This window comes from Meriones unguiculatus, chromosome 11 (genome assembly GCF_030254825.1).
Source record: "Meriones unguiculatus strain TT.TT164.6M chromosome 11, Bangor_MerUng_6.1, whole genome shotgun sequence".
NCBI lineage: Eukaryota > Metazoa > Chordata > Mammalia > Rodentia > Muridae > Meriones > Meriones unguiculatus.
In genome coordinates this window covers 21,449,463-21,468,954 of record NC_083359.1, presented here as the reverse complement: position 1 = coordinate 21,468,954, position 19,492 = coordinate 21,449,463, and the positions used below count along the sequence as shown (strand labels likewise).

The 19,492-nt window shown below is 47.8% G+C and overlaps 1 protein-coding gene, 1 long non-coding RNA gene and 4 other non-coding genes across 8 annotated transcripts; 3 read left to right on the top strand and 3 right to left on the bottom strand.

Moving 5' to 3' along the window:
• Positions 1 to 92: 92 nt before the first annotated feature.
• Trim41 (tripartite motif containing 41) lies at positions 93 to 11,161 on the bottom strand. 3 transcript variants are annotated; one of them, XM_060363797.1, is made up of 6 exons: positions 10,349 to 11,161; positions 6,743 to 6,838; positions 2,870 to 3,136; positions 2,393 to 2,415; positions 2,030 to 2,157; positions 93 to 1,683 (listed from the first exon to the last, which is right to left on the bottom strand). In XM_060363797.1, exons 1-6 carry the CDS (start codon positions 11,159 to 11,161, stop codon positions 1,082 to 1,084), a joined length of 1,929 nt encoding a protein of 642 aa, XP_060219780.1. In that variant the 3' UTR covers positions 93 to 1,081. The 3 variants fall into 3 exon arrangements, with proteins under 3 accessions (XP_060219780.1, XP_021497036.1, XP_060219781.1); XM_021641361.2 differs by having other exon boundaries at positions 2,870 to 3,100; XM_060363798.1 differs by lacking the exon at positions 6,743 to 6,838 and having other exon boundaries at positions 2,870 to 3,100.
• LOC132646315 (uncharacterized) lies at positions 9,935 to 12,820 on the top strand. The gene is made up of 3 exons (XR_009584471.1): positions 9,935 to 9,981; positions 10,072 to 10,179; positions 10,428 to 12,820. It is a non-coding gene; the product is annotated as an uncharacterized LOC132646315 (long non-coding RNA).
• A 142-nt stretch (positions 12,821 to 12,962) lies between these two features.
• On the top strand, positions 12,963 to 13,035 carry Trnav-cac (transfer RNA valine (anticodon CAC)). The gene has a single exon. It is a non-coding gene; the product is annotated as a tRNA-Val (tRNA).
• A 3,608-nt stretch (positions 13,036 to 16,643) lies between these two features.
• Positions 16,644 to 16,716, top strand: Trnav-aac (transfer RNA valine (anticodon AAC)). Its single transcript has one exon. It is a non-coding gene; the product is annotated as a tRNA-Val (tRNA).
• A 1,675-nt stretch (positions 16,717 to 18,391) lies between these two features.
• On the bottom strand, positions 18,392 to 18,464 carry Trnak-cuu (transfer RNA lysine (anticodon CUU)). Its single transcript has one exon. It is a non-coding gene; the product is annotated as a tRNA-Lys (tRNA).
• A 315-nt stretch (positions 18,465 to 18,779) lies between these two features.
• On the bottom strand, positions 18,780 to 18,851 carry Trnaa-ugc (transfer RNA alanine (anticodon UGC)). Its single transcript has one exon. It is a non-coding gene; the product is annotated as a tRNA-Ala (tRNA).
• Between the last annotated feature and the right edge of the window lie 641 nt (positions 18,852 to 19,492).

Here is a 19,492-nt window from a genome sequence, read left to right as displayed (position 1 = left end):
CAGCTAAACAGGAAGGGTGAGGGGCCTAGCTAACCAGCTCCAAGGCTGTCTATGGGAAAGCTAGCCCCTGCTTTTAAAGAAGACTGCACAAAAGAAGCAAATAAACTTTATTTTTTGCAACGCAACCCACCTTTCCCCAAAGAACATGAATTGACCTCAGCCGCCAAAGCGGAGGACAAAAGCTGTTAAGTGACAGAAGGCAGGGGGTTACTAGAAAAATAGATTATACCCAAGGCTCTCCAAAGGATCCAGACCCCTGTCCCACACTCCCCAACAGGGTTTACCAATGGAACTAAAAGGCATGGAGAGAGGCCAGAAACCAAAATTCACTGCCAGCAAAGAGCCTGGCAGTAGGGGGTTGGAGGTCTGAGGGGCATGCCCTCCTAAGAAAACTAAGATACAGAGAAAATAATTTATTGGGTGATGTAATGGTATGTGGTGTCGTGTTGACCATTCCAGATCTCACTGCAGCTAAAGTCTGGCCAGTCTATGGAGGTAGAAATTGGGGATGGAAGGAAAACTTAAAAAGAGTTCCTACTCCCCCAAGAAAAAGTAGACTTTACACAGCTCTACCCTTTTGCCCAACTTGACTCCCCACAAAGCTTCCAAAATCCCTCAGCTGAAGCCTGCACCAAAACATGGAATTGGAGTAAGTCTTATCCAAACCCTCCAGCCTCAGAAATAGCAGCCTGAAGAGTAGAGGTGGGGAAAAAGGAAGTTTCGGAATGAGATTTATGATCTCTGTTCGTCCCCCTACTCCAAACACTGGGACCCAGGGCTGGACTGAGCTAGGTAGACAGGGAGGGAAGGTCAGGCAGCTGTTGATTATCAGGGACCCATGCAGACCTTGTCAGACAAATTAGTTGAGAGAAACTGAGCTGGAGGAAATCTAGGAGGGTTTTTTTTTTTTTTTTTTTTTAGCTCCTAGAGGGAGAAGCAGCCTGGGTTCAAGGGGGAGCAGGAAGCAACTCAGTAACAAACAGTGGGAGGAGCCTGAGCTCCCAAATTAGTGGGCAACCATCCACCACCACCCGCCCCCCCCAGTGGCGACCAGAGGGGGCCCCTGCGGGTGGCAGGCTAATCAAGGGCAAAGCTTGATTCGGGTACCCTTGGAAAGCACCCGGAAGAAAGGGAAGACTCGCTCGCCGAGGAAGGCAGCTGAAAAAGTGTGCACGTGGGCTAAGGTATCTGCATTGTAGAAGCCCAGGCGCCCAGCCTCATAGTCCAGGTATACGCCAAAGCGCCGTGGTTTCTCGCATGGGCTCAGCAGTGTCTGCTCTGTTGAGCTCTGTGCTTGGTATCGTTTGCCGTGGGTGCCCACACACCACACTTCCCGCTGGAGCAGGAGCTGCTGAGGCAGGTGAAGGCGGCGGCGACGGTGGTGATGGCGTGAGGAGCTGGCATCCCCGCTGCTAACAGAGGAACCCCCAGAACCCACTTTTTCTTTATGATGGGTTGATTCACGGGCAGCACCAACTGCCCAGCCCCGCCGCCCACCCACCTCTACTTCCCAGTAGTGCCGACCAGAGCGAAAGCCCTGGGCCCCCAGTACACAGCAGTCAGCTGAGAAGCGCTTGGAATGTTCAGGAACCTCCTGCCGACGGTCTGCTAGGCGGACCCCACGACGATCAGGGGACAACATCAGGGCTGGATGAGCTGTGTCAGGGTCCAGCGTCAGGTCCACTTGTAAAGGGAAAGGCAATACAGCAAATACACCTTACCCTCTCAGGATCCTCCTCTCCTAGCCCATCCAACTCTTCTAGCACCCACCCTAGCTAGAGTCCAACCTCAGCATCTATGCGCTCTAACCTCACCCTAATTCTAACACCGGTTGGCTTTCCAGTCCCTGACTTTCCACCTCACCTACCCAAAACTCAGCTGGGCCACCATGGAAACAACTCTTGGCTTGAACCCTCACCTCAAGAGTAGCCTCCAGTAGCCTACTCCATCCCAGCTCCCCAAACTTCCCTCAGAACCTCATCTCAGGTCTGTAAAAGGAATGGCAAAGGAAGGCCATTGACCTCCCTACCTCTTGCAGCCTGACAGAACATCCGGCTCATTTTCCTCACGATGGCATCAGTCAGGAAGTCGTGGCTATGGGGTTGGCATGGGTCAGGAGACCAAATCTCTGGGGGCTGCAACTGTATCTCTTCACACCTGGAGGAGGGGCACCAGGGAGGGGGTGGGAGCATGATATTCCCAGAGTAAAGAACAAACGCTAAAGGGGAAGAATGGGGTGGGGGGAGGGGAGCTCTAAGAAGCAGAAACTTAGGACCTGAGGAGAGACAGTGGGAGGGAAGGAGAAAGGAAGGGAAAAAGGAAAGGAAGTCTCAGAGAGGCAGGAATGGGGACTAGACACTACTGGGTCACAAAGGGCAGAGTGGGAACACACCTATTGAAAGTCTCCTTGATGTCCTGGGAATAACAGAGGGGAAAAGAGGGAGAGGGAAAAAGAGAAACAAAGTGTCAGCTGCACAGGGATCACTGCTCTCTCTCCCAGTCTTCCTAGAGAAAGGTCTGACCATGAACAGACTCACAGTAAACAAGAATACTTCTCAAAACACCCTGCACTACCAGACCTAATCCATCTCCTGCCATGAGCCCCAAGAACAAAATTTTCAGTCAGAGCCAGGCACTTTTCTCAAGCCATCTAGAGTCTCTACCTCTAGCAACTGAATCTGCCTTCTTCAGATCTGACTGGCACACACATACATTCAATACTGTCACCAGCCTCAAAAAAATGTCTCATCTTCACATTAAAAGTGTTAGGGTTCTTCCCGGTGAAGAACAGACCCTTGTGGGCAGTGGTTGGGGAGTACAGCCTGACAGAACAAAAAGGGAGCAGAGGGGCGCAGGGGACGGTCCTTACTTGCAGTAGCCGCAGGCCCCCCTGCTGGCTCCGTTCCTGGGCCTCAGCAAGCAGGCGACTTAGCTGGGCAGCCTGCTCCTCAAGACGACTGGCTGCTGCTCCTGCTCGTCCCAGCTGAGCTTCGTGCATCTCCCGGAGGCGCCGTTCTAGTCCCGCTTGCTCTTCAGCCAGAAAGCGTGTTAGCCGCCCAAACTCTGAGGCCACAGCTGCCAGCTCTGACTTCATCTGACTCTGGGAAGACGCAGAGGCAGGCATGGAGACACCATTCTGTGGTTAAGAGTGCTGTGTGTTCTCCAGAGGACTTCACTCTGACTCCCAGCACCCACATGCCAGGTCATAACTGTCTGTAACTCTACTTCCAGGAGAGTCAATGCTCTCTCTCGACCTCTGGGGCCACCAATCACCCACATGTATACATATACATACATACAAGCAAAACACCCATACACTAAAATTTTTAAAAAGACAAGTAAAGGAAATGTAGGCCACCACCTGAACATTCAGGAAGGTAAACTTACAGTTTTCCATTTGTTGCCTCTCAATCTCAGGCAAAAGAGCCTCATGATCCCTCACTCTTAACAAGTCCTAAGAGTGGAAAGAGACGTTCCTTTCCCTGGCTCATATCTTATAGTGTTCCACTGAGATAGCCCAATTCCTGAAATACTGGGTTTCTATGTGTAGCTCTGTATGGGGACACAAGTATGGAAGTCAGAGGATAACTTGCAGGAATTGGTTCTCTCCTTCCACTATCTGGGTCCCAGGGATCAAACACAAGTCAGCAAACTTGATAGGAGGCACCTTTACCAACTCAGCCATTTTGCTGATCAGGTTGTTTTGCTTCTGAAACAGAGTCCTGCTTTGTAGACCAGGCTAATCTCAAACTCACAGTCCTCCTGCCTCAACCTCCAGTTTGTTAAAGATTTAAGCCACATGCCCAGCTTTGTAGTATCTTAACATTCTCTTCTGTTATGCTGTGTGTTCACACAGACAGGACCTGTGCATGTTTTTGCCATGGTAACCCCAGAGGCTGGCAGAATGCCAACCACAGGTAAGTATTTGATATGAAATTATCAATTGAGAGAATTCAGGAAGCTAAACTTGAAGTGAAGCTAGACATGAGGGCTCATGTCTATAATACCAATACTCTTCAGGCTGAAGCAAATGAACTATTCCGTATCTAGCTAGCCTGGCTACAATATAAAACCCTTTCTCAAAACACAAAAAGCTGGGGGCCGGGGTGCACACCTGTAATTCTACCACCTAGGGAGGCAGAGGCGGACAAATCTCTGTGAGTTTGAGGCCAGCCTGGTCTACAAAGTGAGTCCAGAATAGCCAAGGCTACACATAGAAACCGTATCTCAAAAAAAATACAAACAAATAGGAGAGCAATCACTTAAGTCCTCTAGACCAGGAGTCCGCAAACCCTTCTATAAAGGTTATGCACTAGAGCCAACAGGTAAAATACTTTGTAGATATAGTTGTTCCTAGATAGCCAAGTGGGTTTGGTGGAGGCACAAATCAGCAAATGCACAAATCCCATATATAAAATAACATAGTAACTATATCCTCCCCTATATTTAATGTCTCATAACACCCAAAACAACGTAAAAACTACCAAAGTTTTGACTTGTGGTAGTTTGAATGAGAATGACCCCCCCACCCCACCCCCGCCATAGGCTAGGTCCATACTTGGCCCCAGCTGGTGGAACTCGTAGGGAGGATTAGGCGCTGTGGCCTCCTTGAAGGAGGTGTGTCACCCAGGGTAGCTTTGAGATTTCAAAAGCCCACACTATTCCCTACTAGCCCTCCCTACCCAAGACCATGAGGCCCAATAAACACTTTATAAGTTGCCTTTTTCATCGTATCTCTTCACAGCAATAGAGAAGTAACTAAGACAATACTGTATAAAGAATAAAGACTTTTGGGGGTCGGGAGTGAGACAAGATCTGACTGTCCTGGAACTCACTATATAGACTAGGCTGGCCTCAAACTCACTGAGATCCACCTGCACCTGCCTCCCAAGTCTGGCAGAAATAAAGACTTTATAATAATAAACAAAAAAACAAAAACAAGTGGTGGCACACACCTTTAGTCCCAGCACTTAAGAGGTAGAGGTAGGTGGACAGCTGTGAGTTCAAGGCCAGCCTGGTATACAGAGTGAATTCCAGGCAGGACAGTCAGCGTGACAGTCAGAGCCACACAGAAGAAACCCTGCATCAAAAATCTGGGGAAAAAAACAAAACAAAACAAACAAACAAAAAAAAACTACAGGAAGAAAGGGTCTCTATGTTAAGCAATGTTGCTTTTTTATTTTTTCTATTTCCAATTTAAACTTAAAGGAGAACATAGATAGAACACAACCTATACTTAATATCCTGTAACAGAACACTGCCTAGTCCCAACATGTTTGCCCGGGCTAGACCATTCTGAATGATAACCATACTTTTTCCATTAATATTACTCTAGACGAAGATTAATTAGCCTGAGTGGGGAGAATGAACTATCAAGCAGAGAAGAAAGTAACCATCAAATTGGTTTCACTCTCTGCCTCGAAGACAGATCCTAGCATGAATTCTCTGTAACTCAAAGACCCTAAAAGTATCAGCTTGGGCAGCTGGCCAGACAGCACACTGTGATTGGCATTTATCAGCAGTGAGTCCCTCATGTGCAGATGGCACTACTATGGGTTCTAGAAGTGGCAAGGTCCACACTCTGATCAGATAAGAGGAAAGGGGTGTCCCCATTTGATGGCTAAGCTTAGCTTCGCCACATTACACAGTCCATTCCAGCACAGCTTGCTGGCCTTCTAAAAACAGGCAGGAGATGAGGGAGTGAAATTACTTGGAGAGAAGTAAGCAAATGTAAATCGGTCGAGAACAATGGGAAAGAGGACAGGTCTCTGTAATGCCAAGGATCACTAATTCTTCCTTTTCCCAGCAGTTTGCCCTTCTTTCCAGTGTACAACCACAACCTTAATGTTCAGGGCAGCTCTGCCTGCCATCTTTGTGTATCCTGGGAAGTGGTACTCCTCTGGCAGCTGTTCTATAGATTTGCTCACTTGCTTTCTGTGCTATCCAGAGTGAAGGGCCGGGTGTCCTCTGTAGCTTTAGACCTGAGGCCTGGCTTGCTGAGGTTGGTTGGCTGGTCTACATTTTGCAAATAGAAAGGAACACTGGTTGGGGGACAGTTTTGTGCGTTGTGTATTCAGATGCTTATTTCTGTGCCCTGAGATCTGGTTGTAGTCTGGATATGGGCACTGTCATTTCTATAAAGGATCTCCTGTATCAATGCTCCCCAATTATCTCTGATTGGTTAATAAAAGCTGAACAGCCAATGACTAGGAAAAGGAGATAGGAGGTGGGACTTCCATTCTTAGTGTGTTTGTGTTTAGGGTCTCAGAGGAAGCAGAGAAGGAGGAAGGAGGAGGAGAAGAGACACAAGTCACCATGAGGAAGGTGCAATAAGACATTTGCCATGAGGACACAGAGATGCAGCAGAAGGCCAAAGCGAGATAGAGATGGCAAATTAAAGGGTACAGGACTGGGAGGTAGCAAGACTAGCATAATTAGTTTAGAATAAAATATCTGCCCAGTTATAATGCTTAAAACTTATTAATAAATCTTACAAGTCTCTTGTCAATTATTTGAGAGCTAAGGGGGATAGCAGAAAAGGCCCCTACTAATACCATAATTCAACAGAACATGCTTTCTAACTCTGAAGGCTGCATCACCTCAGATCACTAGAAAAGTATCTACCCACTTCCAGGCCCTGACTATCCTTTCCTCAGGGAATCTAGTCATCGTGGTATTTGGCAGTCTCATCTTCCTTACCCTGACAACAGAAGCAGTCTGCCCACTTACAGACATCACCCACCTTCAACTCTGTTACCCGCCTCTCCTCCTTGGCCTTCATCTTCTGCACAGCCTCTAAGTGCTTCCTAAGTGGTTCCACGTGCCTTTGTAGCTTGGCCTGAGGATCAGGAAAGGGAAGGTTAGTCAGGGAAATGATGAGAAGCACCTGGCCTAGAGAGCCTCTCTCCAATCCTCCTCACAACGGAGATCCAGAGCCTGATCTCACCACTGCTGAGTGTCAAATAAGCCCTTCCTTCCCACACTCCTTCTATCATAAATGCCTCTAACACGCCCTTGCATACACGATGCATAAGCCCTGTGTGTGCCTTCTGGAGAGGCTGGATCTTTATGGCTCCAGCACGCTATACTCAATAAACAGCTGACATGCACATGGCTTAAACTCCACAGGAAGTCCACCCACAGGAATGAATGTCCCTGCCTTTGTCACTTCCACTTGATAAGCCATCTTCCTCAGCACCTACAAATCACCTACTAAACACTTTTCAGGAGATGCTGTACCTATGCTAAAAGTCTTGAAGCGATTCTCTGCCACTTTCAAAATATGAAACCTCCATTTCTAGCGTCACCTCCTGCACTCGTCCTGCCTATCCCTTTAAGTTGTGACTCCAAGCTATTCCCTTGGCCGGGGTTTCCCTACTCCAAGTTCTTCCTTTACACCCAGCTTCCTGAGCATGACTCTCATTCTACCTACCAACTCCCTCTCTGATCCTAAGGAACCTGAGAGTCTATACTACTCCCCAGAGCATAACCAATTTACAAATGTGCCTTCTGGGCATTACAGAGACCCTTACCCTCACTTTTCATTCTTGAGACAGGGTCTAATATAGCCCAGGCTAGTCTGGAACTTGTGTTGTAGCTGAAAATGACCTTGAACTTCCGATCCTCCTACTTCTACCTCCCTGGGCTGAGATTGCCACTTGTGGTTTCTTTGCTCTAGCTGTTGCTTTGTTTTCCCTTCAGTTACAGGCTACAGGAAAAACAAGGCCCTTTCTTCTTTTAGTTACAATTCTAAGAGCAATCAGATACACGAGCTTTCCATTCTCGTGTCCTTTTCCTGCAGAGTCCAGGATGGGGATAACAAATGCTTCCTTCTTTCTTTTTTCAATGTCTTCTACTATGGCTTGTTCTCTTTTTTTCATTTTGGCAAAATACAGAATAGACTTGAGCCTAGCTCCAATCAGAACCAGAACCGAGGTAAGCCATGCTTCCTTTCTCATTTTAGACAGGGGGTGGCCTACGCCTTTAATCCCAGCACCCAGGGAGGCAGAGGCAGTCGGATCGCTGTTAGTTTAAAGCCAGACCTACAAATTGAGTCCAGGACAGCCAAGACTACAAAGAGAAATCCTGTCTCAAAAACCAAAAAAAGAGTAACAACAACAATAAGAAAATGGAATGTCAACCTCAGACAGCAAACTTAGCATAAGTTTCTGACATGTCGCAAAAGATCAGTGAACTTTATTCGGCAGTTGCTAAGTACTTTGTAAGCTGCCAGTGTCATCCTGATAATGACCCATGAACTACAAAGATAACTGACCCAGAGTACAAAAGGGAACTGTTATGCAACTGGTTGTAGGAATTATAAACAGGAGTAATATATCATTCTATAAAACAGTATATACAAAATTAGGCCTTTTGATAGTATTGCTTTTACTACATTAGTAGAAGTCATTTCTACTCCATCAATTTAAAATTTAAAAAGCTTAAACTTAGCACCTAATATTCTAAATTGACAAGAAATTACAAGCTTGAATCCAATAGAATATTAATAATAGAATATTACAGGGGTTTTGTTTTTAGATAGGATCTCACTATGTAGCCACGATGACCTAGAACTTTCTGTGTAGCTCGAGCTGGTCTCAAACTCAGAGTTCGGCCAACTGCTGCCTCCAGGGTGCTAGGATTAAAGGTGTGTGCCACCATTCCTTAACTTTTTTTTTCTTTTCTTTTAGTACAAGCTCTCTGAGCTGCCAAGATGGTTTAGCCAGTAAACCAAGCCTGATGATAAGTCCAATCCATTCAACCTACAATGTGGAAGAAAGAACCAATTCCCAAAAGTTGTCCTGTTAATCTTTGCATGGGCTTTCACTCACACAAAATAAAAACATGATAAAGCCAGGAGTGTTGGTTCACACCTGCAAAGGCAGGCAGCTCAGAAAGTTCAAGACCAGCTTGGTCTACATAGTGTGTTCCAGGACAGCAAGGGCTATCCTCATCTCAAAAGCCATAAACAAACAAAAGGAATGAATGAACAAATGAATGAATGAACTGATTAAAAAGTAAATAAGAGTCAGCTGGGCATGGGAGAGCGCGGCTTTAATCCCAGCATTTAGGGAGAGGGAGGGAGAGGCAGATTGCTGGAGTTCAAGGCCAGCCAAGGCTACCCAGAGAAACCCTGTCTCAAAAAAGGGGAAAAAAAAAAAGTCTTATGTAACTCAGGTCTCAAATAACTCAGGCTGGCCTCTACCTTCCTATATTGTCAAGAATGACCTTGAACTGATATTCCTGCTTCCACCTTTCCCAAGGTTGGAACGTTTAGAGGCTTGAACCAATTCCCATCTTAGGTTGAGTTTTCTACATATACTGATTCAGAATTGCTGAGGCCCACTGTGCTTTTGAAAACCTCCTCTCGTAACTGACAATCAGATGTGAGCCTTAAACTCGAAAGCTGAGGTGATGATGATGAAGTTACTGACTGAATGAAATTACTGACTGAATCACAAACAACTTAGCTCTGGACAGCCATACAGAGGCTACCCTCTCCTAGCTCCATGGCTTCAAATCTGAAGGTAGTTCTTATCTAGGCTGGCTGCTTCATAGATATGTTCAAAAGGATTAGAGAAATAAACAGCCAGACATTTAACCAAACAAGAATTAAATTTCAAGAACAGTCATGTCAGAAAAGTCAAATTAAATTATCCACGTAGCTCTACCTACATGCCCCAAGGGGAGAATGATCATATTATTCTCTTACCACTTACAAGAGCTGTACAATATATAAGTCTCCGTGTTCAGAATTTAAACCTGCTTCCCAATCAATAAAATGAGAACGACAAACATCAAACTCAGAGAGCGACTTTAAATTGTGAATAATGATCTACGAAAGTGGCCAGCACAGTACGTACTATATGCAAAATGCCCTATAAATATTAACTAACATTGCTGTGATAAAGCCTTTCTCTTTTCCGGTTAGTACATGAGACTGGGTGCAGAGCCAACCATTGAAGCCAAATCATAGGACAGGTGTGGGACCCACTAAGAGACAAGTGTATTTGGGTCTGTCACTAGTTATTTCTGTTATCCTGTTTCAAACCCCCTTACTTGTTCCTTTAGGTCCCCATTTCTTTCTACCTGGTCGTGGACAAAGCTTAAGATTCATCTGGAACAAAAGTGGGCCTGAAGCACCCTCTGTCACTAGCACCCCCATCCTTAAGCCACAGGGTAAGTTACAGGATCCTTCTCATTTACCCACCTTGAAGTCGGTGCTAGGACGGGGGGAATCATTTCGCTAATACATACGCTCTTGTTAAGAGGGCCAACATTCCCCTTCCCCGATTCCCTTTATTCCCTCTCTATCCTTACTCACGTCTGCCTTCCCTGTTTTACTCACCTTGTACTCCTGCACCACCTCCTCCAATGGCACCACACTGTGCTGTTTGTGACTCCTGGATTCTCTGCACACCACACAGATGGCTTCTTCATCCACCTCGCAGAACAGCTTCAGGGCTTCCTGGTGTCTCGGACAGATGCCCTGTTCATTCACTCGACTTCCTCGGCCAGGGGTGGGATGCATCTGACGGATCACCTGGACCATGTTGGCCAACTGCAGGTTGGGGCGGAAGCTCCGCCGAGGAAAACTTTTTCGACACTGGGGACAGGTGAAGCACCTCCGAGGGGCGGGAGGTGGCGGTGGAATTTGGGTGATTGGGTCCAGCTCCTCTTCCTCATCTTCCTCCAGCACTTCCTCCTCTTCATCCTCATCTTCCCCCCTCAGTTCCTCCACGTCCTCCAGGTAATAGTCCAGATCTTCCTCCTCCTCCTCCTCCTCCCACACATAGTCCATGTTGTCCCAGTTGGACCCGCCTAAACCGCTGCTCCAGAACACACCTTCCTCTTCCTCCTCGGCCTCTTCCTCCATGTCACCTTCATAATCTTCATCTCGCATGGGGGTGTCCCAACCCCCGCCCGCCCCGACAGCCTCCACTTCTTCCTCCTCTCCGACGTCCTCCTCCTCCTCCTCCCGATCCAACTCATCTCTGTCCTCCTCATCCTCCCCACCCCACAACTGGGTTACACACACTCGGCAGAAGTTGTGCCCGCAGCCGATGGACACGGGGTCCGTGAAGTAATCGAGGCAGATGGCGCACACCGCCTCCTCCTGAAGGGTCTGCACAGGGTTGGGTGTCATGGCAACGGCAGCCATCTTAGTGTCCAGTCAGCCAGTGTAGAAGTGCAGGAGGGGGTTCGGGGGGGTGGGGCGGGGGGGTCTTCCTTCTCTGAAGCCCAGAAGACCCGTCCCCACCCCAGGCTCTGCCTCTCCACACCTTGCCTGCGGCGAGGCCAAAGGAAATGTCCTCCGACCAGCCCACCTCTCCACACACAGCCCCCTACCCCAAGACGGCAGTCGTGTCTCGGAGAGGGGAGGGGACAGAGGTGAGCACCACCGACAAGTACCTCAGGTGGCCCTGAGTGCAAATCTGCCCCAGTGCTCCCCCGGCCTCCTAAGCCCCCGCCCCTCCGCACTTCCTGGCCCCGCCCCCCAGCTTCCGGCCTCCCTCCCAACGCTTCCGGCGTCTACCCACGACCTAACCTCACGAGTTCCCTCCGAGGTTGTGCTACGCCCCTTCTGCCACACCCCGCCCCGGGCTCCAGGGCAACAGGAAACGAGGAGGAGACGCTCTAGGCGACACGCGGGAACGGGACGGGAGGGCTAGGACGGCGGAGGCCCACATCTCGGTGATGACTGGCCGCGGGGAACGCGTACAGAGCGGAAGAAGCCCCCATGCCCCGCCAGCGGGGACAGATGGCGGAGGGTGGCGTGGACGTGGGGCAGCCCCTTGCTCTCCGTGCTACAGCCGCAGCGGCCCGACGCCATCCTACCGACCAGGCACGGACGACTGCAGAAGGGACTCCCGAGACCGGTGCCGGAAGCTGAGGGGCGGGCCCGCTCGGCGTCCTCCAACACTTCCGGCCTCTCTAGACCCAGAACTTGTTTGTTTGGGTCTCGCAGTCGGGGGTGGGGGTGAGTCCCTCCAGGAGGGCTCTGGGGCGGGACCTGAGGAGGTAGGGTGAGACTGGGGTTAGAGACGCGTCACCCTCCACGCGCCGTTTAGAAACCGCGGCCGTGCCGGCGAGCTTCTGCATTCCCGTTAGGCTAGCAGCACTTGGGAGGCTGAGACAGGAGAATTGTGGCAAGTTCCAGGTTTGTCTGACCTGGGTTACACGGTGAGACCCCGTCCCAGAGAACAACCACCAGCAGCCAAAGCAAGGAAACACTGAAATTGTCAACCGGTCTCATCATTGATTACTAATACCCAGGTCCACATTAAATGAAACACCTCAGCTATGCGAAAAAGAATCTCCGGAATGCGTTAAATTTAAAAAGTGCGGATGGCTGAACAGTGGAGGGCAATGTTAGGTGTATTTCGTACTAGCTGTTGCCTCACAGGCAACATGAAGGTGTCCTGTAAAGCGGTCAGAACGTTTTCTAGCATCCCGTAAGAGTTAAGGGTTAGCTACTCCACCGTAATCTCCTCTGTGGAAGGCAGTAGAGTTTCTCTAGGAAGGCTGACCAGGGAGTAAAGACACTTAAACATGTAGTTCCTTCCGTATCCTTTGATTTTTGAAACAAGTCCACGTGTTCTCTTTAAAAATATTCCCCAACTGCTGTGGATGCATTGAAATTTTAGTACTTTATATGGACCGTGCACACCTCTTAACATTTGTATCCAAAATGCTTTTGAGATTTGTGTTCCTGGAATTTCACTCCAAGCAGAAGGAGAGGCTCGAATTGGATTGTTTGTTTGTGAGAGAATCCTGTCCCGGCTCTATTAATAAAGATGTCCCTGTGGCACCCAGAGGATTTCTGCTGTGTCTTTTTCTTTTTTTGCTTGTTTTGTTAGTTTTGGGGTCAGAAATAATTGATGATTATATCGTCTTACTCGTTTAGGTACGGTGACTAATCGTAGCTTCAGGAACTTGCCAGTCAAGTTTTAAGCAGCCTGGTTTCCGTAGTGTAGTGGTTATCACGTTCGCCTCACACGCGAAAGGTCCCCGGTTCGAAACCGGGCGGAAACAGTTTTAGGTTTGTTTTCTTTCTCTTATAAAATATCCCTAAGAAAACCGGGAACCGAATGAGAACTCAGAAGTATGCGAAGTATCACTCCACTGTCTGAAATACTGTTGAAGCCGTTACATCTCCAAGAATGGGGTCACTTCTGGATTTAGATGGCATGTTCATGAGACAGTAACAAAAGTGATAAAGCATGAGTTCTTCACCTCAAAGTCCTGGGTTCCGTCGCCATGCCCAGGTGTCAGGCCCAGCTGTGCTGACTGCAAGCATGAGCATGTGGCTATCGCAGCATCAGTCAGGCCTAGGTGAGCCTCCAAAGCATCAGCTAGGATTCAGACTTGCATTTCCAGTCAGGAAAGGCGCTTTGTGTGATGAGAAGCTCAACTCTAGCAGACTCTTCTTTTTTCAGTTAAGAGTGTCCCTTTGCAAAGACGCTGCCCTGCCCACCTCGCCACCTCACATAAGGGAAGATAAAAATAGCCTTTGTTTTGAAAGGTCAAAACAAAAACAAACATCTTCGACTCCAGGAAATTCCTTCTCAATGTCAAGTAAGATACAGCAACTGTTAGTCTTGTAAATATAACTCCAGTTCTACTTATGCATCTTCCCTACAAACCAGGCCAGTACACGCCTGATGACAACAAGGTAGTGGGTGTATCACCCTGTAGGATGATCATATCAAGAATTAGAACTAGCAAAAAAAAAAAAAAAAAAATGCAGAATTCCTAGCATGATTCCAGCACACACCTTTCTGGAGAGTCACTGTGCCTGGTGGCCTGACCTTGAAATGTATGGACAGCAACAAACTTCTTTCGGGTTTTGGAGAAGTATTTGAGCATCAACCCCCTGCCCGCCATGGGAGCTCGGAGCTATTCAGGAGACAGAGGCAGAAGATGGAATCCTTTTGTTGTTCTGCCGTTGATGCCTCATCTGGGGTGCGCAGGTGTTTGTTCATTTCCCCAGGAAAAGTTCACACAATAATTACCTTCCAAAATAACCGAATTCCCTCTTTTTTTCTCTCTCTCTCTCTCTCTTAAGACTTATTTATTTTATGTATGAGTGCTCTATCTGTATGTACACCTGCATGCCAGGGAAGGGCATCAGATGCCAGTATAGATAGTTGTGAGCCACCGTGCAGCTGCTGGGAACTGAACTCAGGACCTCTGAAGAGGCTCTTAACCATTGAGCCATCACTCCAGCACGTTGAAGTTCCTCTTTACTTCCTGTTTGGTTATGTTGTCCATTTGAAATGGGGTTGGGTATATATGTTATTATTTATTTGCATTCGATTTTGGCTTCCCCGGCATCCTAGCTGGTGTTCTGGGAGGATATCTTCTAAGGAATGGTGCATTATAGAAAACATCCCCAAACAAGTATCGTTCCTTTCACATTATCCCATTCCCATCACCATAAGGTGGTCAAACATCTCACTTGTCTCTGGTATGCTCTTTGACATTTCTTTTGAAGCAATGAAAGATAAATGTGCTTCCCCCCCCACCCCCCCAGCACCACCCCTCTCTTCTAGAAGGATAGCATGCTGTAGATACTTCTTTAAATCTTTTATTCAGGAAAGTGTAAGTAGCTCGAGCTGCCCTCAAATTTGCTATGTATTTGAACTCAAGATCCTCCTGCCTCCACATTCTAAGCGCCATGGTTGCAGGTGTGCACTACCATGGCCAGCTACAAGTGCTTTTATATTTAAAAACACAAACTACATTATTTTCAGGCCCTGAAAAACAGCAGAGCTAAAACCTTGTATATTGGCAACCGAAATTAATAATGATTATTGTGATGGGTTTTAAGACATCAGCCATGCATTCACCTCACTTTTCCAAAGTTATTGATGGCGGACACAGATTTTAGCTTCTCAGCCAGGATGCTACCAATAATAAACGCTGTTCCCGGAGTCAGAGTGAGGTCAACTCGGAGATTTTGAACTTCTTGTACAATTGCTTGCAAGGTCTTTTGCAGATTTTAGCGTCATTTCCTGTGCTCATTACGGGCATTGGAAAACTTTGCTTAAAGATATGTACCACCATGCCAGCACTCTGGATGCAGAGAGAAGCAGATCTCTTAGGTCAGGGCCAATCTGGTCTACAGAACAGCCAGAGTTACATAAAGAAACACTGTCTCAAAAAGCCAAAAAAAGAAAAAAAGAATTGTGCCTTTTCTATTAAAGAGACATAGTAGTGGACAAGTTTCTGCCTTCTTGTCCTCCCTACAAATGCATGCCGTCTAGAGATTGAAAAAGAGCCATGGAATAGGGGCATAAAGTCTGTCTTGAATGGGCTGAGAGGTTGTGAGATCTCAAAGCACGCGTCCAAGACACAGATGAATCTGAGTCTTGGGAGACTGGCCATTGCTATCACCTCAGACGTAGAGTGAGGGTGTGGATCATGCTATGAGCCTACATGTGACTCTCCAGAGACATGGCTCTCAGGTTAAAAAAGAAAAGAAAAGGATGAGCTGATCCAGGAAGAAAGAAGGAGTAAAGCTCCCACTGGATCCAGAAGGAAAAGAAGTGGGGAACGTTAAACTTTGCATGCATCTGATATGAGGAGGCAAGGTATCCCTGGATTGGTCACCTGGAGGCCTTTGTTGATCTCAGCCAGAGGCTCAAACTAGCCCCGCTGCTCCACGCTCCAGTGGAAATCAGTCTAGAGCCCCCGCCTTCCCAATCCTGGCTCAGTATTCAGGAATAAGCTTGAGTGACAGAAAGTCGTTGTGAAATATTAACCAATGCACACTACTCTCAAGTTTGCAAAACGCAGATCCATATTCATTCATTCATGTACTCAATTCATTCATTCTTTTTTTTTTTTTTTTTTTGAGACAGGATTTCTTGTCTGTGTAACAGAACCCCAGACAGAGATCCATCTGCCTCTGCCTCCCAGAGTGCTAGGATTCAAGACATTCGCCACTAGAATTTATTTATTCGTTTGTTTGTTCATTTGTTTGTTTTGAGACAGGTTTCACTATGGTAGTCCTGGATGACCTGGAACTCTTTGTAGACCATAATGGCTTCGAATTTACAGAGATCTGCCTGTCCCTGCCTCCCGAGTGCTGAGATCAAAGGTGTGTGCCACCACATCCGGCTGCAGCTCATATTTAACGTTTAACCTACTCTAAGCTGCATCTCAGCTCTGTGATGAATGCTAAGTTTGATGAGATTTATTTTTGTTTTAAAAGCCCTTCATTGAAGCTTTAAACGTTAGTAACACTTTCAGCTTTGCAGAAAAACTAACTTAAAAGTTGGTGCTTACTAAATTTCAATTTTGTCTCTATTTTAATATTTTTTTAATAAAATTGTTTCTGAAAGCATACATAAAAATGATTTCTCTTTTGACGTTAGAGCCCTACTCCCCGTCTCCTCCCACACACCCAGATTACCAGGGCGTTTAAGTCCTCCGGCTCTCTTCCTCGGAGTGGGACGCAGAGGGAGTGAGACGGTCATCCGCGAAGTCACGGTTGCTCTGCCTGCTGCCAGCCCCACTGGTTTTCAGTGTTGATGTTTGTGTTTGTAAATTCTCTCTCCCAGGACCACAAGACTGGCAGTGCCGGCCCCAGTCACAATTCCTCTTTTCTAAAGTTATAGAGGAGCACACGGGCGTGTGTTTCCGTAGTGTAGTGGTTATCACGTTCGCCTAACACGCGAAAGGTCCCCGGTTCGAAACCGGGCGGAAACAAATGGCACGAAGTTTTTTTCCCAGTCAACGGGTGAATACTTTTAACTTCTGTCATTTATTGCATGAGTGCGTGTGCTAGTGCCTGTGTGTTCCACTTTGGTCTACGCCCCTTTTTCCAACCCATCATCAGTTTGGTTAATCAACACTACACCCCGAGGCCTAGTCTGACGTCGTTAGACTTTGCCGTCCTCAGAGAACTTGGGAGTGCCAGAGGATCCGGCGGGACGGGAACGCCGTGCATCCACAAAGGGCGCACGATGCAGGGATGCAGGCGCAGCGCGTTGGAAACGTGTGCCAGAGGTCCGGGCTGCCGGCAGGAGGGTGCTCACAGGAGAGGTAGCGGCAGTGGTACCCCCCGGCGTCTTCTTGTTCCCTCCTCCTATCCTCTCAGATTACCGTGGCTCCAGCCTCTGCCTTACCTGCAGCTGGAGACAGGTCAGGATCCCAGCACCCTGGGAGGCAGAGGCAGGAGGATCTCTGTGAGTTCCAGGCCAGCCTGATCTATGAAGTGAGTCCAGACAGCTAAGGCTACACAGAGAAACCCTGTCTCAACAAAACAAACAAAAAGAGAAAGAAAGTACCAGCCAAAGGGATTGGTCTGTTTCAAAAATTGCTGCAATAACTTTAGAGAAAAAAAAAAAAAAATCAACACTGTTTCTTAGTAGAATTCCAAAGCCTTAAGACAACTGGGTCTTAATATTTTCAGCCACAATAAATTAAACATCACAAAACTTTCGCAAAGAAATTGTAGGTACTCCTCTCCCATTTACAAGCTCCGTTCTTTGGACACTTTCATCAGTACCAGTGGTAAATTAGGCTTTCCCAAAATGCCCAGTGACGTTAATCCCACAATGGAGGATTGGGTGATTCTGTGTCATGGTTGGCCGCTCCCGCCTGGCTTCTTCCTTGCCTCCGAACAATGGTATTTAAGTGTCACTGGTCTTGTGTCTGAGAGACTCGTACCTTTACATGATCCAGCAATGGAGTGACCTGAGGTTCCCTGAGTCACCTTGAACGTAGGCAGACCCTGGGAGAATGAACTCTTCAAGTTAAGCGAAGGAAAATCAGTGATGGTTGGAAAAAATATGGAAGTATTTTTAGACTGGTTAGAGAACAGCCACAAATGTGTGAAATCTGTTGATAGTTTTCTACATCCAATGAAGCTGGGTTTTTGGTTTTTTCCAGAACAGGGTTTCTCTGTGTAACAGCCCCCTGCCCAGCAGTCCTGGAACTCATTTTGGAGACCAGGTGGCCATGGACTCACAGAGATTCCTTTGCCCCTGCCTCCTGCGTGATGGGATTAAAGGAATGTGCCACCACATCCGGCTCAGTGAAGCTGTTTTTAAAGATTTTTGTTGTGGAGTTTTTGTTTGTTTGTTTGGTTGGTTGATTGGTTGGTTGGTTGGTTGGTTGGTTGGTTGGGGGATTTTTGTTTGTTTTTAGTTTTTAGAGGCAGGGTTTCTCTGCGTAGCCTGAAGTTCAGAGTCACCCATGAGCTCCAGGCTAGCGCGGGCTACGTGAGAATGCCTAAAAAAGCGCCTTGCGCTCGCACTTGATTGAAAAAATAACAGGATTAACAAAGAGCGCGGCATGGCGTTGGCAGGGCTGAGTAAGGACGGTCGTGGTTGGGACAGAGGGAAGAAGTCCAACGGGCGAGTTTAAAAGGGAAGCTCTGCGCCCAACGTGGGGCTCGAACCCACGACCCTGAGATTAAGAGTCTCATGCTCTACCGACTGAGCTAGCCGGGCGCTGCGCTGTGACAGCTTTCATTTCTCCAGGCCTATGTCTAGAAGAGAGTCAATTTCAAGGTTCGGGGCCGAACCCGGAGTTTGATAGGACTAGGAAAACTCAGATTTTTAAAATCCAGCCGTTGCCGCCTGCTCGTCTCCCCCGCGGGGGTTTCGTGGGTGAGGATCTGCGTTTGCGGAGGCGAGGAGGAAAACTGCGCCCGCGCCGGCTCGACCCCTTGGCGGGCTTCTGCGGCTGTCGGCTGCGAGCTCGGTTTTGCAAATTTACAAGGACAAAAAATACAAATCAAAGAAAAAGCGAAGGCGCCCACCACGTGGAGATGCCGGGGATCGAACCCGGGGCCTCATACATGCAAAGCATGCGCTCTACCACTGAGCTACATCCCCACCGGCTGTCGAGCTCTCCTCAGAGTTCCCCTAGTGACTTCCTACCTCACGGCCGCCAACCGCAGACTGAACCCGGCCGCTTGCGTGCTCCGAACAGGCTGTTCCGCAGTTCTCCTCCGACCTCACTCAGGAAGCCGCGCATCCCTCACGGACCCGGAGGGCGGACAGGCCCGGGCCCAGAAACCGGGAAGAGGATGGAAAGGGGGAAAAAAAAAAAAACTTCCTCAACAGGCGGTTGAGGCAAAATAGAACCGCGACCCGGGGGGGGGGAAAAAAAAAAGATACGTTTGTTTTTTGTTTCAAATGCAAGATGATGTAGTAAGAACCTAAACTGTTTAAACGAAATAACGAAGCGAGAGATGAGTGGATTTCCCAATGCTCGATTATTTTTTTTCTTTAAGATGTATTCATGCTATGCAATGAGTGTTTTGCCAGCATGTACGTTTGCGCACTCTCTGAGTGCCTAAGGAGCAGAGAAGGCGCTCCTTCGCCTACATCTCTAACTACGGTTCTAGCAGGTGCTGGGTGGGAACTGAACGTGGATCGCTCTGCAAGAGCCTCTGAGCCCTCATCTATTCTGGAATTTTAGGTTTAAATTGCTGTGGGGTATTCACCAGAGAATACTGCTCAGACTTGGGTTT